The 17,047-nt window shown below is 40.2% G+C and overlaps 2 protein-coding genes across 5 annotated transcripts in view; one reads left to right on the top strand and one right to left on the bottom strand.

Moving 5' to 3' along the window:
- Positions 1-17,047, bottom strand: part of mtss1lb (MTSS I-BAR domain containing 2b) — an 89,184-nt gene that overhangs the window by 26,997 nt on the left and 45,140 nt on the right. The gene's annotated exons all lie outside the window — the stretch shown is intronic.
- Positions 1,635-5,397, top strand: LOC311257458 (uncharacterized protein). 2 transcript variants are annotated; one of them, XM_084353098.1, is made up of 4 exons: positions 1,635-1,906; positions 4,360-4,506; positions 4,614-4,726; positions 5,085-5,397. In XM_084353098.1, the coding sequence occupies exons 1-4, from the start codon at positions 1,864-1,866 to the stop codon at positions 5,148-5,150; spliced, it is 369 nt and encodes a 122-aa protein (XP_084209224.1). In that variant the 5' UTR covers positions 1,635-1,863; the 3' UTR covers positions 5,151-5,397. The 2 variants fall into 2 exon arrangements, 1 of the variants encoding a protein (XP_084209224.1); XR_014622626.1 differs by lacking the exon at positions 4,360-4,506 and having other exon boundaries at positions 4,614-5,397.

Below are 17,047 nucleotides of genomic sequence, written 5' to 3'. Positions count from 1 at the left end.
AAGAGTTGCACATAATCATGAACCCACAGAGAATTATCACCAACTCAGCACTACAAAATATTTTTCCTTTTTCAGCTCATTGTTTTGATTTTTAGAGCTATGACAAGTGTGTTCACATTTTTTTCACACCGCCCCTTAATTAATGAGATTAATTGTAGAATGTAAAATATTTTGTTCATGTTCTACATTTAGAAGTCTTTTTGAATATGTTTTGCCTTTTTATTAGAAAATCTGATGAAAAACGACACAGATTTCCATATGTTTTAATTCATTTCTGATGTTATTTCAATACTTAAATCATTTATCTTTGCTTATTGACTTACATAACCCTATAGCTTAGGTTGTACATATTTCAGGGACATGAGGCATTTGAAGATACTCCAAGAAATTAAATCACAATCAGCAAAACTGCTTTTGTAGGCACTGGCAGATCATGCCTATTGCAGGGTTCAAAGGGTTAAAACAGGTTCATCCATAACAATACACAATCTATTATATTATATACTCTACACTGCACACGTGTTTATGGTGTAGTTAGATGAGCTGATTTGGGGCTGCACTGTTGAAGCTGTTGAAGTGTTTCATATTTCACTGTCTAGCCTCAGCCAGGCTCTATGAATTCTGAAATATATCTCAAGACTACAGTAATCAGCTATAGTGTGTGTGGTTTTATTTACAGTGTGTTTTATTTCAAGTCTCTCAAAAAGCAAACACATAGCAAGTATGCAGCCAAACAGAGTCATAAAACCTTACATTTAAAGCAGCTGAGTCTGTCTCCATTAAGAAATGAATGTGAAAGTCAAGTTCAAGGCAAAAGGGCAAACACTATGGGACTATGTTGCCCTACAGCACAAAAGTACATGTATTTATGGTTATTACAGTTGTTTTTGTCACTAAAGTGTGCCAGTATTCGGAGATAAATACCCTAGCACCCAACCCCTTTCTGCCTGTCTGTCCATCCTGCAGAGAAGGAGGAACTCTCTCCTGGGAAATATGACTTTACTCTTTTTCCTTCCTCTCCCCTCACTCGCTCTCCCTTTCCTGCTTTTGACCTGCTTCCTGGCTGCAAAGCTCCCAGTGAAATTACATGTGTGTATGTATGTGTTTGTTAGAGGGACCCACCCAGACAAGGCACTGAATACTACTGTAGCTTACCAGATGCAGTATAATTAAAGATTTTGTATTATTTCCACAATGAATTGCATTCATTAATACAAAATCTTTAAACCAAATCAAGTTATTTCAATATAAAATGCTATGTATTAATGAATATGCAGCAAATAGGCTGAGTTTTTTTTATCATCTGAGTTAGTTTAGCAAAAGTTAGATTTCATTGGATGGAAATTTAAAAATGACAATATAAAGACCTGTGAACATGCAGGGCAATGGGCAAAATATTCTGTAAACTCTGGAGGCCATGCTCTATATCATATATTTTTGGGATATCATCATGTTTAGTCACAGGCACAGTGTTAGTCTGCCCTTCATCCCCTAGCAACTGACTTAACTGACAGGTTTGTTACGGTTTCCATGACAGCGCAGATCTTGGCCTGTTACTAAGGTCAAGTTGTCTGCTGCTACGGAAACGAGTGCCTGAACTGCACAGAGAGAGAGAGAGAGAGTCTCACAACAACACTGCCACAACACTCAGGGTAAACCAAAACCTACCGCAACGTAAAGGAACTTATTTGGGACATTTGAAGGAAGAAACTAAATAAACACAAATACAGTGTTGTCAGGCCCTTGAAAGAGATTATGAATTGTCAGATTATCATTGCACTGTCGGAGCACGAAAGCAGGGACAGACCCTCATCAAGTTCACAGGCTCAGTGACCATGACTGGCAAATGGAAGACTAAAAATCATGGCAACCAACAGGAAACAGAATATGTGGCGCCGTTCGACAGGTGAGACTGAGGCAGGGAGGCGCTTCCTCCTACACTGTCAAACATTCAATAAAACACAGAACATTTAACTAAACAAGTTCAGCCTTCTAATCTCAGATTTCAAAGAGCTTAATGGCCTATCAAAATTAAAAAAAAACAAGACAGGGTGCATATCAGCATCCCACAACCCTTCCTAATAGCTTAAAAGTCGTAAAAGTTTTTTGACAGACTGTCGATGAGCCTCTTTAACCACTCTGCTCTCTAATGATAATATGCACTCTCTCTCTCTGTGTCTCTTTGCCTGGGGCATCTGTGGCCTTCCCACCGGTGCATCTCCATGGCAACTATTATCTATAATCTTGCAGAGGGATTCATCAGCCTCTGTCTCTCCATTTGCTGCGCAATGCAAGCAAACATGCAACTGAGCAGCCGCCCATCTGACTTGGCTAAATACATCCAGCATGTGTATGCAAGTTTGTGTGTGTGCTTGTGTTTGTGTGTGTGTGTGCTTGTGTGTGTGTGTGTGTGTGTGGGGGGGGGGTTCTTCAATTTTATGCCACATCAGGAGAAAAAAAGCCAAAAGCCAAAAATTCAAATGTTTCTTTTATTTCTGTTAACATAAGCAACAGAAAATCGAATCTACTGTTTGGACACCTGTCACAGCATTACACCTGAAGTTACAGTCATACTAGCACCAGTCTGTGAATATTCCCTGTGACGTTTTTTGATACAGGTTCTGAAATGAAGCAGTCTTTCATCCAGCAGTGTGTTATTTGCTGTTTTATTAAATATTACACTGCAGGCTTCAAACTGCAGCATTGCACGGGACAAAAAAAAACATGAACACCCACAATCATCTGGCTCTTTTCTTTTATGTGAATTGGTACAATTGGCATTCACTCCCGGGTCAAATGACTGCAGTAGTCACAAGTTTATTGGCTCCAGCTCCTTGCCAACCACGATGCTATGACATGCATTGCAGTTAAGGATGCTGGCTTATTAATATTTTTCCTTCCCTCTCTGTTCAAGCAGCCTTCCAGCATCATTCAGTTGGTGCTGAGTGTGAAAGAAAGACTGTAAAAGTAAAAGATATTACAAAAGTAACCATTGTTACATTGTCAGTCACTTCCTTGTACCAGGGAACATAAAAAAAGAAGGAAGGGTCATTATGTCACAGAATCTCACTTTGTGGTGACAGCTGTATTGAAGTCAATGGGAGATGCATTGAGAAACACACTAAAACCCAACATATCTATGTCGTATGACTTCTGATAAAGAAATGCCTCCAGAAAATAAAAGACCACACTTCAGAGACTAGGTTAACCACTGAGTTTTTTATCCACACAATGCTCATTCCTTGAATTTGGGTAGGAAAGGCTCCTGTTTGCGCTGCTGTTCACACTCTGATCAGCTGATGTCAGTCCAACCTTCCCTGTTTGATCACAATATCATTGGCCCTCTCAATCATTTGGGGGAAAAACCTACTCTCTGAAGTATGTGTGGTCTTTTCTGGTGGCATTTTTTCATCAGAAGTCATACAACAAAGATATGTGTTGGTGTGTTTCTGCATGCATCTCCCATTCACTTCAATAAATGATAAATGGACTTGCATTTCTATAGCGCTTTTCCAGTCTGCATCTATTGAGCTATTTGGGGTTCAGTATCTTGCTCAAGGACACTTCATCATGCAGCTGGGGGAGCCGGGGATTTGAACCAGTGACCTTCCCATTACTAGACGACCCGCTCCATCTCCAGAGCTACAGCCACCCCAACACTGTGACCATGGTCAGGTGCAAAAGCAAGACTCGGTGACATCATGACCCTTTCTTCTTTTTTTCTTCTTTTTTTAGGTTCCTTGGTCAGTACCCAAGCCTTGCCAGCTGCCTAATCGATACTGCACATGTGCAACTTCCAACAGAGATGAGAATGAAGTGAGATGTGTCCTACTTTCATCATGAGCTCCAGAAAAAGAAAGATGCTTCAGAATTGTTTTAATGAAGCATAGAGAAGATCAGACCAGCATCAGTCACTGACCAATCTTATCCATACACTGATCACTGCTGCCGGCAAAGCTCGCCACCACCACCCCAGCCTCCACCTGCTTAGTCTGAGTCTAATGTATCTAGTTGCTTCGATTCTACTCCTGCGGGGGGTTTTCATTGCGCTCCCTGGAGTGACTTAGCATGCTGCTTGTCAAATCCAGGGAGCTTTTGGAGCGGAGCCTTCAGCGCCAAGCCTAACTGTATGCCATTTGTTGCAATAAATGGTTTTAATCAATGACGAGAGTGTTCCTGTATGAAAGACTTTTATAGAACAAATCTTAATGTCTTTTCAATATCATGATGCGATATATGATCTGCTGCTTTCTACAGTTTCCTGTTTTTCCGGTGTGTTCATGATGATGAATGTTGTCATATTCAGACTTTGTTGTGCCCTTTTCTTGTGTTTGTTTTCTGGTGCCTATTGTGTTTCAGAGGTGCTGGAGAGGCTGGGCAGGGTTTTCCCCTTCACCGGAGCTGCTGACGGTCACACTCACCTGCAGCGCATTGGCAATCAGCATCCGTTGAAATACTGTGGTCTTCACCCTGCTCGCTGCCAGATGATTTCGTTAGTTCGTAGTGGTACATGGCTGACACTTCTAGCGATTGTGTTTCCTAGAGTGTTATTATGTGTTTGTTCTTGTTTTTTGCCTGAGATTCAAACTTTGCCTTCTCCGCTCCTTCTCCAGTGAAGAGACTCCCTCTGATAAGCTCCACTCCACCAGTTACCCAGCCTCCAGCACCTCTATCGCCGAGCCACTCTACCAGTTATCCCCTTCCTGTGCTATCCACCAGCGCCACCGTGAGTTGTCTCCACCGCACCCATGGGGAGTCAAGCCTGAGCTCCAGCTCCCTGCTCTGGTGTCCGCATTTGGGTCCTACACTACAACCTGCCATTCATAACAGAATGTGAAATCAACAGAAAGGCAACACCTGTGTTAAAAAATACACACTAATTTGGGTGTAAAGGTCAATTATAAATTTCATTTGTTAACCAAAAACATAAGCGTAACATCACATCAGTTTTGGGGGGTTAGTGTGTGGCATTTTTGTTGGACTGAAGGGTGAATGTGACCGTCACGATGCAAAGACTGCCAATGACTCTAAAGACAAAGCAGAACCTTTAACGTGGTTATTTTTTTCTTCCCTGACATCTGCAGACCTGTCATCACCAATCTGTGGATTATTGCCCATCTGATGCTGCCTTTTTGTGTTGCCACTACTGATATCAATATTTGGGAGTATGAAGAATCCAATGGTCAATGGTGATATTTATAAAGATAAATATTGGTTGTTTGTTTTTCTTTACAAACTGATAAAAATCCCCCTGTCAGTGCTCTCTGGTGGACAAACTACTGGTGACATGTTTCTAAGTTGCTTCACAACTTGTCTGACATTTCTGGACTGCAACTTCTTATTGTTTATTGCCAACATTTACATTACTGATACTGATGCTATACATGTGTCTGCAATAAGCCAATATGGCCAAAACATCAGCCCGGCCGATTTATTGCTCTAGCTCTACAATGGACATAAGCTGAACTGTCAAATATTAACACAAGCAGTGTGCATTCATGTCAAAGCCATTAGATGCACAGTAGTGCATTCATGTGGTGTTGGAATAATCGGAAAAATCTGTTCCCTAATGGGAAAATTAACATGAATGCCTCGTCATTTTGGGACAACAATTGTTCGACTTTGACGTTGCATACACAGAAACATGGTGGACAAAAGTTTGGTTGATGGTTGGAAATGTTATTTTAATTCATGCACTGTATAAACATTTTTTGTTCACATGTACTGTAATTATAATTGGGTTATAACCATTACTTGCCTTCCACGTAGAGTGACCTAGATTACTAAGAAAAGTTATCTATTAGCATTAACCCTGATAAAAAGGCAGGTAAAGCAATATTTATTACGGTTTTAGGGTGTTTTAATGTTTTGATGCAGCAACAGTTCTGGGACAGTTTGTAATATAGCTTCAAGCTTCAAAAATCTGTCCACACTGAGCAATATAATACAAGACGTCCTTCTTGTAGCTTCCATTTTTATTTCCATTTTCTGACTTAAGGGTCATTAACACACTAAAGTCGTGAGAACGACTTCTCAACTCAGGAAATGGGACATCTGAGGAGCAATGCACCCACCCAATCTGCTATAAAGGAGCCTCCATCCAAGACACACCTGTCTGCTTTCAGTAACTAAGACGATTTTTGCTACAACACATCAGCTGTAAGGTTTGAAAACACCTCAAAAGGGCGTCGTCCAGTTTGAACATGGAAAACACAGTGCTCGTGCAGTCTGACAGACGATATATGACCCCATGTCTTTGACTACCATATTAACATTTATGTCATATCTCCTTTATGCATGGAGTCTGTACAACCATTCAGAATATATGACAAGGATACCATTTTGTGTGTGATGCAGGCAATGAGGGATGAAACTATTCTACTATCAGTAATGCCAGAGAAAATTACTGTATTTTTAAGGCACCTATAGTCTGGCCTAAACTGTAAAAAAAAGAAATGGATCAAGGGGACAGTTATAATGTGGAAGGCAAAAAGAAGAATGGGATAGGAGGAAGATATTAGAAATAGGATAAAAGCATGTAATAGGTGATATAAGAGAGAGGGGGAACATGGAGTCAGGGATGATGGTGCTTTTGTGTCTCGGGTGGCATAACAAGGAGGGAGGGTTAATGCCAGAGCAGGTGAGGCTGCGGTTACCAAGGTTACAGACGTCTGCAGCAACCGCCCATCTGTTCCCCTGACACCAGCATCTCTGCAGTGACACAGCAACAATAAGAGTTCGACCAAAAGAAAGGCAGGCAGGGAGAGACAAAGAGGAGCAAAGACAAAGGTGATGAGGAGACGGATTACAGAGAAGATCTGCGAAGGCAGAGAGACTGCAGTAGTAGCAGCGCCAGATAAAGGAGAATAATTCATGAGGCCTAGATTCTCCTCTCACTATGAAACCAAGTCAGTGAACCAGTCACCCTGACCAAAACAAGCCATCAGTCTCTGATACAAAAACATCTACACACCGAAGTGTATTCCAGGCAGCAAACCTCAAATACCACATGCTAAAGGAATGCACTGCAGCATGAAACATAGTTGAGGAATAAGCCACAAGAGGCTGTGGTTTGGAAGGTTTTTGATTGAGGAGAAAACTAGTGGTAAGAGTGTAAAGGCTCATCAGGATAACTAATCAATAATATAGCTAACAATGTGGTGAGCAAGTAATTATGAGTGATGATACTTGTTTGAATCATTAACATGATGAAATATAAGGTAATATAAACGGCTTGTGTCTCAGCCAACTCAGAATAAAATATCTGGTCCAATTTTAGTTCCCTAACCCTTGTTACAAAATACCACAGCTTCAAAAACTGTAACTGTTGACTTGTGTGTTCTTACAGCCAGTATTAATTTTAAATGAGCTCATGGTGAGTCTGTTTACATGCCTGCCTTCTGCTTAGCAAGGGCATGCTCCAAAAACAAATATCGGGAGGCAAACTGTAAGTCTTTGTAGTTGTTCCAAAAAATATTGTAGCAGAATAATATTCTGTACCTAGGGGACCTAATGTATGTTTAAAATACAGCTTTTACAAGATTTAAATGCTGAATTTATTATGGGACGATTTGATTCCAATTCAGTATGGTACAATTCTGTGTTTCATGTAGACATTTATTTTCTATCATAAATTAGAATAAGCCAATTCTATAAAAGTGACATTGCTTACCTTCAAATAGATATTTCATAAGACCAGGGACGACCAGGGTATCCTATGTGTTTTTCTTACTAGTATGTATATCTGTATCTTAACCTGCTTATACCTCAGTGTATAAAAAACACCCGTTGTCTCATCCTGGATCTGAGGAACAACTATCCTGTTGTCTGGGTCTCCATGAGCAGGGTCTCTCTGAGCTGGATCTGTCTGCATTGGACCTCTCTGAACTGGATGTCCCTGACTGTCTGTCTCTTCTGCTTCCTAGTAATGATCAGTGTATAAAATCACACCTATGATTAACAATCAGACAAATGTTTACTACTGACAAGAAACTCAAAGGTTTGATTAACTGCAGCAACTGTCAGTAGACAGTAAACAGCGTGCAGTACTACCAGCAGTCACAGAATACAGCTAACGAGTGAAAGGGGAAAAGGACTGATAAAGAGCAGGAAATGGAGCTCCTCTACAGCATCTATCTAGTCTCAAAACCCATGTACATACAGTATAGAGCAGGTGCATGCACAAAACCGCCACACGGAGCAGTATCCTGGAAAACCATTCTGGCAAGGGAGCATCTTGCGAGCCTCACCTGGACATTTTGTTAACCAAAACCCAGCTAAAATATTTTGAGCTTTAACAAGACTGGAATTACAAGTTGTCCTGTCAGTCAGACATTCTTCCAGATGACAGAATTTGACATTCACTGACACACACACACACACACACATGCACACACACACACACACACACATGCACACACACACCCACACACACACACACACACACACACACACCACAGCATGCCAGCTTTGACCTCTGATCTCCTCTGTACCCATGGTAGCAGGAGGTCATGGCGAGGTCACTTCCTGTCAAATCACGTCCCTCCACCCCCAATTGCTGTTGCCACGGTGACAGGAGTATAAGACTGTACTTGACAGCTGAAATGACACACACTCTCAAGGCTAAAAATGTTTTCTGTTCCCTTACAACTGCCAACTGAATAGTTCTTTTTAATAGAGAGGTGAGGTCCTGCCTTCCAGTGGACCACCATGGGACCTTACTTCAGTGGGAATATGTACGGTAGTGAATGGCAAGAGACAAATCAATTTTTGATTCTCATTGAATTGTGATGTGAATTAAACATATGATGTGAAATTGTAATGGTAATTGGTCCAGTGTTTTCCACACATATACTTTACTTGGGCAGGTCATCCAGGTATTTTAACAGCTGCCCAGGTATATTTGGTGGTGGGTTTTTTTTTGTCGTCTGAGAGTACGAGTACCACGACTGACTACCCAGTGGACAATCTGTCTTCGCTCTTCCCCTCCCGTCTAATGCTGTTTATGAATGCTTTGCAGAGAGAGGCACAATTCTCAAAAAGACACACTGGTTGACAGCCATTCTGTGGGAAACACAGAGGTCCTGTATATGAGCTGGCTCAGAGAACTGAGCCACTCTCCCTTCGCATAACTGCAGCTGTCAATATGGTCAGACTTGTGATTTTCGCCTTTTTCCATACTTTTTCTGTGTCAAGGTCACAGCCTGCTCTTGTTGGTGCTGTATATTTTACAAGATAATGAAGTTCACTAAGTGGTTTTACACAAAACAAGATTGTTGAAAAAATATATTTTTAAATGACAAACGAGTGTGATTTATGGCACGATTCAAACTGGGTCAAAAATGTATCTCCCCATCGACTACTGATTTTTCCCCCCAAAAAAAGGTCCCATGGTGCACACAAGGGCTGGGACATTTCTGGTCAATTTTTAATATTCTCAATGTTGAAACAACCCAGTGAGCAAAGAGTGGTCTAGATCACGTCTTTCAGACATCATTTATGGACATCCAAGATGTCTAAAAGACGTTCTCAGAATTAAAGTTTTTTATACTTCTTTTCTGGACGTTGTATAGACGTTTATATATCGAATATATATCGTGACTGGACGTCTTTTCTCAACGTCATTTATCGACTAATTCTGGCTGTCAATGGACGTCCAGATCATGGCCTGGCCAAGTCAATAGTCAGGCCATAATCTAGATATCCACTGACATCCAGAATTAGTTGAGAATAGACGTTCATACTAGCTATGATCTGGACGTCCACTGACAGCCAGAATTAGTCGATAAACAATATATAAATGTCTATACAACGTCCAGAAAAGACATAAAAAGCTTTCATTCTGGCTCCCCAGAGGACGTCTTTTAGACGTCTTGGATGTCCTTAAATGACGTCTAAAAGACGTGATCTAGACCACTCTTTGCTCACTGGGAAGTGTTACTGTTTCCCCTCATTACAGTTTCCTGTTTTTCCCAGAGGGACATGTCGAGTTTGTCGAGCTAAATTCTCTTCATCATTTATTTTTTGGCTATCTATCATACTGTGCATTTAAATCCTTGGCAATAAGCCCTGTTCACTGCCCTGTTCACTGACACTGTCCTCAGCGACCTATCACGCTGGAGAGTTTGACCCAGTTGAGTGCCTGCTGTGATGAACCTGAACAATCGATGTTCTGGTCCAGTCTGGTTGATTTCCACAGCCAGTCAGTTCCGTTCCCAGTTGCCTAAAACAGCACACGACATTAATAAATCTTTATCAAGTACTGTGGCCACTGCAAAAACATCAAAATCTCATCCTCTTACCAACCTATTTTTATTCACAGGGTGAAATAATTTACCTACTACTAACAAACCGGGTTAACCTCCTGATTTCACAAAATGGATCACTGTCTCACTGATTTCATATATTCATTTGGTTTCAGTCATGGAGAGACAGACCATGTGAGTCAGACATTCACGTATCTCTTTTGGTGATGTTGTCTGATGACAACACAGCACTCAGCCTACTGAACAGGCCAGAACTGAAGGTGAACTCTTATTTGACAAGAAATCACACAAGTTACATGCTTGGTGACCGTGTAATGAAACTTAGCTTGACAATTAAGATGTTTGTGTAATGTAGATGTTTTTAACTGAATCACACTCCTCACCTGAGCATGAGGAGCCTGCCTTGACCAAAAGTTTTCTGACACTTTTTGTTTGTTGGTCTCATCAGGCTGATCCAAAATGTCTTGTTCATCTCAGCGTACTGCAGCGTAGACTGAGCTTGTGTAAACTGTGTAGTGATTATAGCTTATTAAGCACTGATTACCTACTATTAATGCCTCACAATACTCAATTTACCCTTTTTGGTAATTAGCAGTTAAAGATTTGTCTTCATGTAATCTGTAATTAGGTATAATATGAAATTATTATACTGTATCTTTCATTTTGTTTGTGACTTTGTACTGTACGTTTGACTTCCCCATTGGCTCACAATGTTAAAACAGATACACAAGACTGACGGAGGTTGGCAGTGATTGCATCCTCAGCTGAAATTGGCCTTCCACATTTTGGACCAGCGATGTCCTGCTAATAATAAGAGGATAAGACAGCAACATACAACAACACACTGTAGCTCCAGTGTTGAATAACATCCAGGAGGAAAAGCCCAAACTCTTATCACTGCAGAGTAAGCCTGATAGACCCGGGTAGACACAATAACATGACCAACTGTGTAATACAATTCAATGCAATAGTCCTGTAATAAATGGTACGTGTGCTTTGTACCTTTGTGTTATAATGTTGTCATTGTATCAGGGAGATGTTAACTGAATAGGTGTACAATCAAAAAAAAAAAAGCCAATTTTGCTACAGTAATTTTTAAGCAAAAATATCAAACATTTGCCGGTTCCATCTTCTTAAGTGTTATGAATCTAACAGAGGAATCTTTGAGTTTTGGACAATTGGTTAGACGTCAGTTATTTTAAGACTTAATTTTGGCCTCTGAGAATTTTTGAGCATTTTTGACTTTTCAAGTGTAAATGATTGATCATGAAAATAATTGTCATATTAATTAATGAAGGAAATAATCGTAAGTTGCAGCCCTAGTGGTAAAAGTCACCTGGTTTACAGAGATGGGAGGAATGTAAGCCAATGGCAAAGGTCAGAGCCAGGAGCTTTAGAAAAAAGAGACAACTGACTCTTTGGCTATGTGCGTTGTTTTCTTGGGAATAACAGCATGTTAAACTCTGCAAGCTCAATGTCTTCATTTTCTATCATTGTCTTTCTTCTTCCCTTCATCTCTGTCTCTCTTTAATACTCACAGATTCCTGTCTAAAGGAGAGATCTGTTTCTTCTCTGTCATATGGGAATAACCATCCAAACAGCCTGACAGCCCAAAGCCCTGACTTGAAAGTGTAGAAGCCTTAAAACAGCACAATAAGAGTTTTCTGTATTCTCTGGCTGAACTGTAATTCCCCCTATCTCACATTCAGATGAACTTACATCAACTTACTTACTTACTTTCTGTTCAAGAACACCACAAATACCAACAGTCACCTCAATGTCAGCCACAAGTAAAAATCCAGAGATGTTTTTCAAGAGCTGATGAAATGACCTCAACAATGTTCATGTCTTCATGTTGTTTCTCCTATTTTTAATGACATTTCCATCACTCTTCGATGGATCTTGAGATCCTGAAGCTCTGATGTCAATTTAGCACAAGCTGCATGAAACCTTCAGGGCTCCAGAATGACAGAGACCAGCTGCAGAACAACATTAACATCACAGAGAAAGCCCACTGCTGGACAACTTCCTTACATGCACAGAAGTACACACATTTACTCCAAAGCCCAGCAACTTGGACCCATTAAGACGCAGGGTGCTGTAGAATAGTCAGAGGGCTGGTGTAATGCTTTAGAGTGGAGTCAGCTGGGCCTGGGAAAGCATGCACATTCTCTGGCTTTGATTACAGAGGCTTTAAATCTCTCTGACACACATACACACCAACACATACACACACACGAATATACAAACTGAAGTACAGATACACACTCTCTCCCCAGAGACCAAGGCAGGACTGAACTACAAGCCTCCAGACAGGGCATATTTACTCAAAATGGGGGGGGTTGTTGGCAAAGGACAGTTTCTGCAGCTAAAAATACCGACACACAAAGTGAAAACGGCCGGGCCTGCTTGCACTGTCATTACACAAGAAACAGTGGAAAAATCTAGAAAGAGAGAAAGAAAAAAATCAAAGAAAAAAGTTAACTTAGAAGGCTTTCCCCTGGATCTGTCTCCCAGTCTGTGTTTACCAGTATGTTGTAAAGCAGACGTTGATAGATATAGGAGTGCTATATAAACAATTCTGGGCTGATTGCACCTGTTATAGTCTAACCATGAGCACAAATCATAGGCTACTGTGTGAATAAAAGACTAGTAGTCAAGTTTGGCCCTTTGGTGACCAAGAAAGAAATCATGTTTATGTCATGTGCAGCCAGTAGTTACTGTTTTTCTACCACAAACTGAACTCTTTGGATCCCAGAGACTGACAAAATTCAGTAAATGTACAGTATCAGTCAAAAATATAATGACATCCATATAGAAATTAAACTGTTAGTTATCTAGCTGACTTTGTAAGTGTTAGCTTACAAAGTCACTAAAATGCTAGATAGAGTTTTGAGAATTTAGATTGTATGCAGCACAGTATCAGTGATTCGTAAACTGACTAGTGTATGGTTATGGCACACGTTAGTTGGCTACCTACACAATCTTCTTAAAACTCATATACCTCAGCCCACTCGTTGCTCTGGACATACATGGACAGACCCATTGCATAATCATACAAGCATTAAGAAAATGTAAAATGTGACAAGAAAAGTGTGTGTGCTCCAGACTCCAAAATAGGATAACAAAGACGTTTAAGACCAAGTGAAAGTAAACAGAAGAGTAAAATAAATGTTTTTTAGGCCTAGATTATTTAATAAACTGATTGTTGCTTTTTATAACAAAGAAAAGGAAATACAGAGTTTACACTCCATTTCATATATATATATATATACATATATATATATATATATATATATATATATATATATATATATATTGTAATTGATATAATCAGTTATATTTTTTTATCAATCAATCAATCTTTATTTGTATAGCATCAATACTCCACCATACTCATTAATTAATTTACTCACAAAAACCCAACATTTATAGATAAGGATATCCTTAAAATTAGTTCAAAAACTGTACTAAATATCATAAAGGAAGACCGTTAAGCTCAGGGATGTGGGCAAGCAGTCCAGGCTGAAGTGTTCTTGAGCAAGAAACAGAATCCCAACCAGCTCCAGGTTTGATGACCTTGCTAATGTACCGTATTTAAAAACATCCTATCCTTTATATCCGAAAGGGATATCACAACATCATCATACAGAACATCACTGTTTCAAATTCCTTCTACTCTAATCCAGCAACCTGACACTGAATGAAAATCAATGAAAAGGCAAATCAATTGAAAACACATTTGTGCACCCTGATATTGATCCGATATCTTTCCTGTCATCAATATAAATATTAAAGTTCGGATTTCAGTTTGAAGTCCAACTTCAGTCCAACAGTACATTCGTTTTTAGTGCAATATGTAGGGTAACATCTAAAACTTCAACAATCAGACCAGAAAATCTTGGCTATTGATTGAAATCTGACAAGACTGTAGAACAGTAAACACTCCTATTTAAACAATGTCAGTGTTTGATGCCAGTGTAGGCGGTGGGGCTTCTCTCAGTACCGGCTGTTGAGTGGCTGCTTTTCTGAGCTGTCAGCACATCCTAACCTCTCGAGGCTACATGACAGATGATCTTAAAGAGCTCTCACTGCTCTGGTGAATACTTGGAAAGCCACTCTGTATTATGTTCAAGTGAAAGCTTATCTCTCTAACATATTTTTGTCACTCTGTCGGTGCGTGTATTCTCCAGTATCATGTGTTGAGATGGTCAACTGAACAAAACTGCTGCCACTCACATTTCAAATGAGTGAATGTGAACATGGAGGGAGCGAGAACACGGAGAGATAAATGAATGGAGTATACCAGAGAGAAATGTGAGCATAACATGAGAACATGAGAATATAGCAGTAGCGGACCAAATTCCCCACTTTGGTATGGTAACAGTCTAATAAGGATCAAACATCCATGCACAAAGAGTGTTAACAATAGAGTCAGCTCAAGAATTTGATTCGACACACTGTTGAAATATCTGTAAAATGAGTCATGGAATCTAGTCGAGAGTCTTGTTTCCTTTTCCCTTAAAATAACAAAAACATTTGCCAGTAGGGAGGGATAATTTGGTTAGTTGTCTGTACAGTTTTACAAATCTCCAAAAATGGTCATGAAACGAGGAATATATATTTCAATCTATAAGGACGCTCTCTATGCTGCACATATCTTCCAGAGAATCACATTAAAGGAGACCTCTTATTCTTTTATTGCTATTTCCTTTCCTTCAGTGTGTTATGTAGGTTCTTGTGCATGTAAACGGTCAAGGCCCAAAGTACGTGCAAACTGGAGATCCGACAGGAAACATTGCACCTGAAGTGCCTGTAATACCTCTTAAGTAGTTCGACCTTTAATTCCATGACTTATCGACTTTACACTACGTCACCATGACACACATTTGCATAATTTATACCTCTATTCTCGTAGAAGTGAAGCAAGTCAGTGCAGACCAGGGACACACTGAGCAGTGCATACTCAGGTGTGTGTACGCTGACCAATCAGAGCAGACTGGGCATTTGGGAGGGGAGGTCTTAAAGAGACAGGAGCTAAAGCCGGGCATGTCAGGTTTTTTGTAAACCTATTCTAGTAGTTACCCAAAATAAAATTATGAAGCTGAAAATGAGCATATGGTTAATTTAAAGTCAGCAGCTGGAACTGTAAAACACGTTGATCCCAAGAAGCAAACATCCTTTTGTTTGGTCACCAACAAACTGATATGTCCATCACTGGTTCAGCAGTTACAACCGATCAAATTTCAGATTTTGAGTTGTAAGTATGTTCTTTTCAGGTGATGTTTTATTGAGCAAAGCAAGGAATTCCACTCATCATGGAGATCAGAGAGTTCTTACTCAAGGACACTCGCAAGGCTGATACTCTCCATAATGAGACTATTCCAACAAAAAAGCAATCAGTTCTACAGTATTTGTTTGTTTGATAAAGATTCAACAGTCAAGTCAACTGGTATTTCTGACCACAGACTCAAAAAGCAACAAGGGAAGAAACTATCCCTCACACACACATTACATGAAGCTTACTTGAGGTGACTGCTCATCATGGCTTCCTTACACATCGGCTTGCATGCAGAGCACATAGAGAGGCTTGAAGACATGACTAACATACATGATCATGCCCTACATGGGAAGGTGTTTGGAATTCACTGCTCATCCACACTTCATGTCAACAATTACACACAGAGCACACATGCATTTCTCCATACACATCTACTGAAACATAGCTTCACACATGTGCATGTACAATATGAAGAAACTCTTAGCCTTAACACAGTCTTAATGGAATTCACATGTTAACAATGGTAGCCATGTATTCTACAGATGGTAACCGCTGTAACATGCATCATCCCATCTGCATGAAGGCATCACATGAGCTGCTTCAGGGCAAGAGAGGCAGTCTGTGTGTCTGGGAGTCTCAGGATTATATTACATACACATGCTTCTAAATGAATGGATATTAACTTTTATTGTAATTATAATGCATGTTTAATCTTGGACTAATATACTGCCACTGATTACTGCAATCATACATCCGTTGTTATGTCTAATGTCATTTTGAATGCATTTTGTATTTTTGGGGGTAGAAATTCGAACATTATATTATAATAAATTTTCAGCCCATTCTGGCAAATTTGTGATTTTTGACTTGTCAGTATATTCTAGCATGTGGTCTCAGCAATATGGTTGTTATGATGCTACTTTAATGGCCCAGTGTTTGTTGTTTAAAGACATAAGAATTGACAATGCATAAAAGTGTCCATATAGTGTAGCAGCATAACCAGTCAGAGCTGCGCTGTCAGACCACAGTTAGGTTTGGCTGTGCTGAGTCACACACTGCAGTGGTCTAAATATAGCATTGTGGGTAATGTAGTCTGGACATCATGCACGCTCCTCTGACTCTCTGCAGCACCCCTGACCCCCGCAGACAAAACATTACAGAGAACCGGATTGGAGCAAAAGTAGCAGAAAGAGAGAATGATGGGTCACGACTCATGCAGATTTTTACAGACAGACAGATATTCTAACATACGAACACACATACAGCAAAGTCATGTAGACTTTAAACAAGCCTTCTCTCTGCTATCTTTCCTGCCAACTCTCTCTTCCTCACACACACACACACACATACACACACACATACACACACACGGTCAGGAGGTGACAGTGTGTCCCTGAGAACACTTTAGTTTGAGCAGACTGGCTGGCAGGAGGTCAGGTAGCTGTGGGAAACGCTGTTCTGCTGTTACTGCGAATGTCTCTCTCTCACAGCGTCTCTCTCT

This window comes from Pagrus pagrus, assembly GCF_965226575.1.
Source record: "Pagrus pagrus genome assembly, chromosome: 1".
Taxonomy (NCBI): Eukaryota; Metazoa; Chordata; class Actinopteri; order Spariformes; family Sparidae; genus Pagrus; species Pagrus pagrus.
This window is presented reverse-complemented; position numbering and strand designations above follow the sequence as displayed.

Bases quoted from the DNA above. Each gene is read 5' to 3' on its own strand.
- LOC311257458 (XM_084353098.1), top strand. From the start codon at position 1,864: ATGGCAACCAACAGGAAACAGAATATGTGGCGCCGTTCGACAG. The intron at 1,907-4,359 runs GTGAGACTGAGG...ATTGTGTTTCAG, and splicing joins TATGTGGCGCCGTTCGACAG to AGGTGCTGGAGAGGCTGGGC. The intron at 4,727-5,084 runs GTGAGTTGTCTC...TGACATCTGCAG, and splicing joins TGCTATCCACCAGCGCCACC to ACCTGTCATCACCAATCTGT.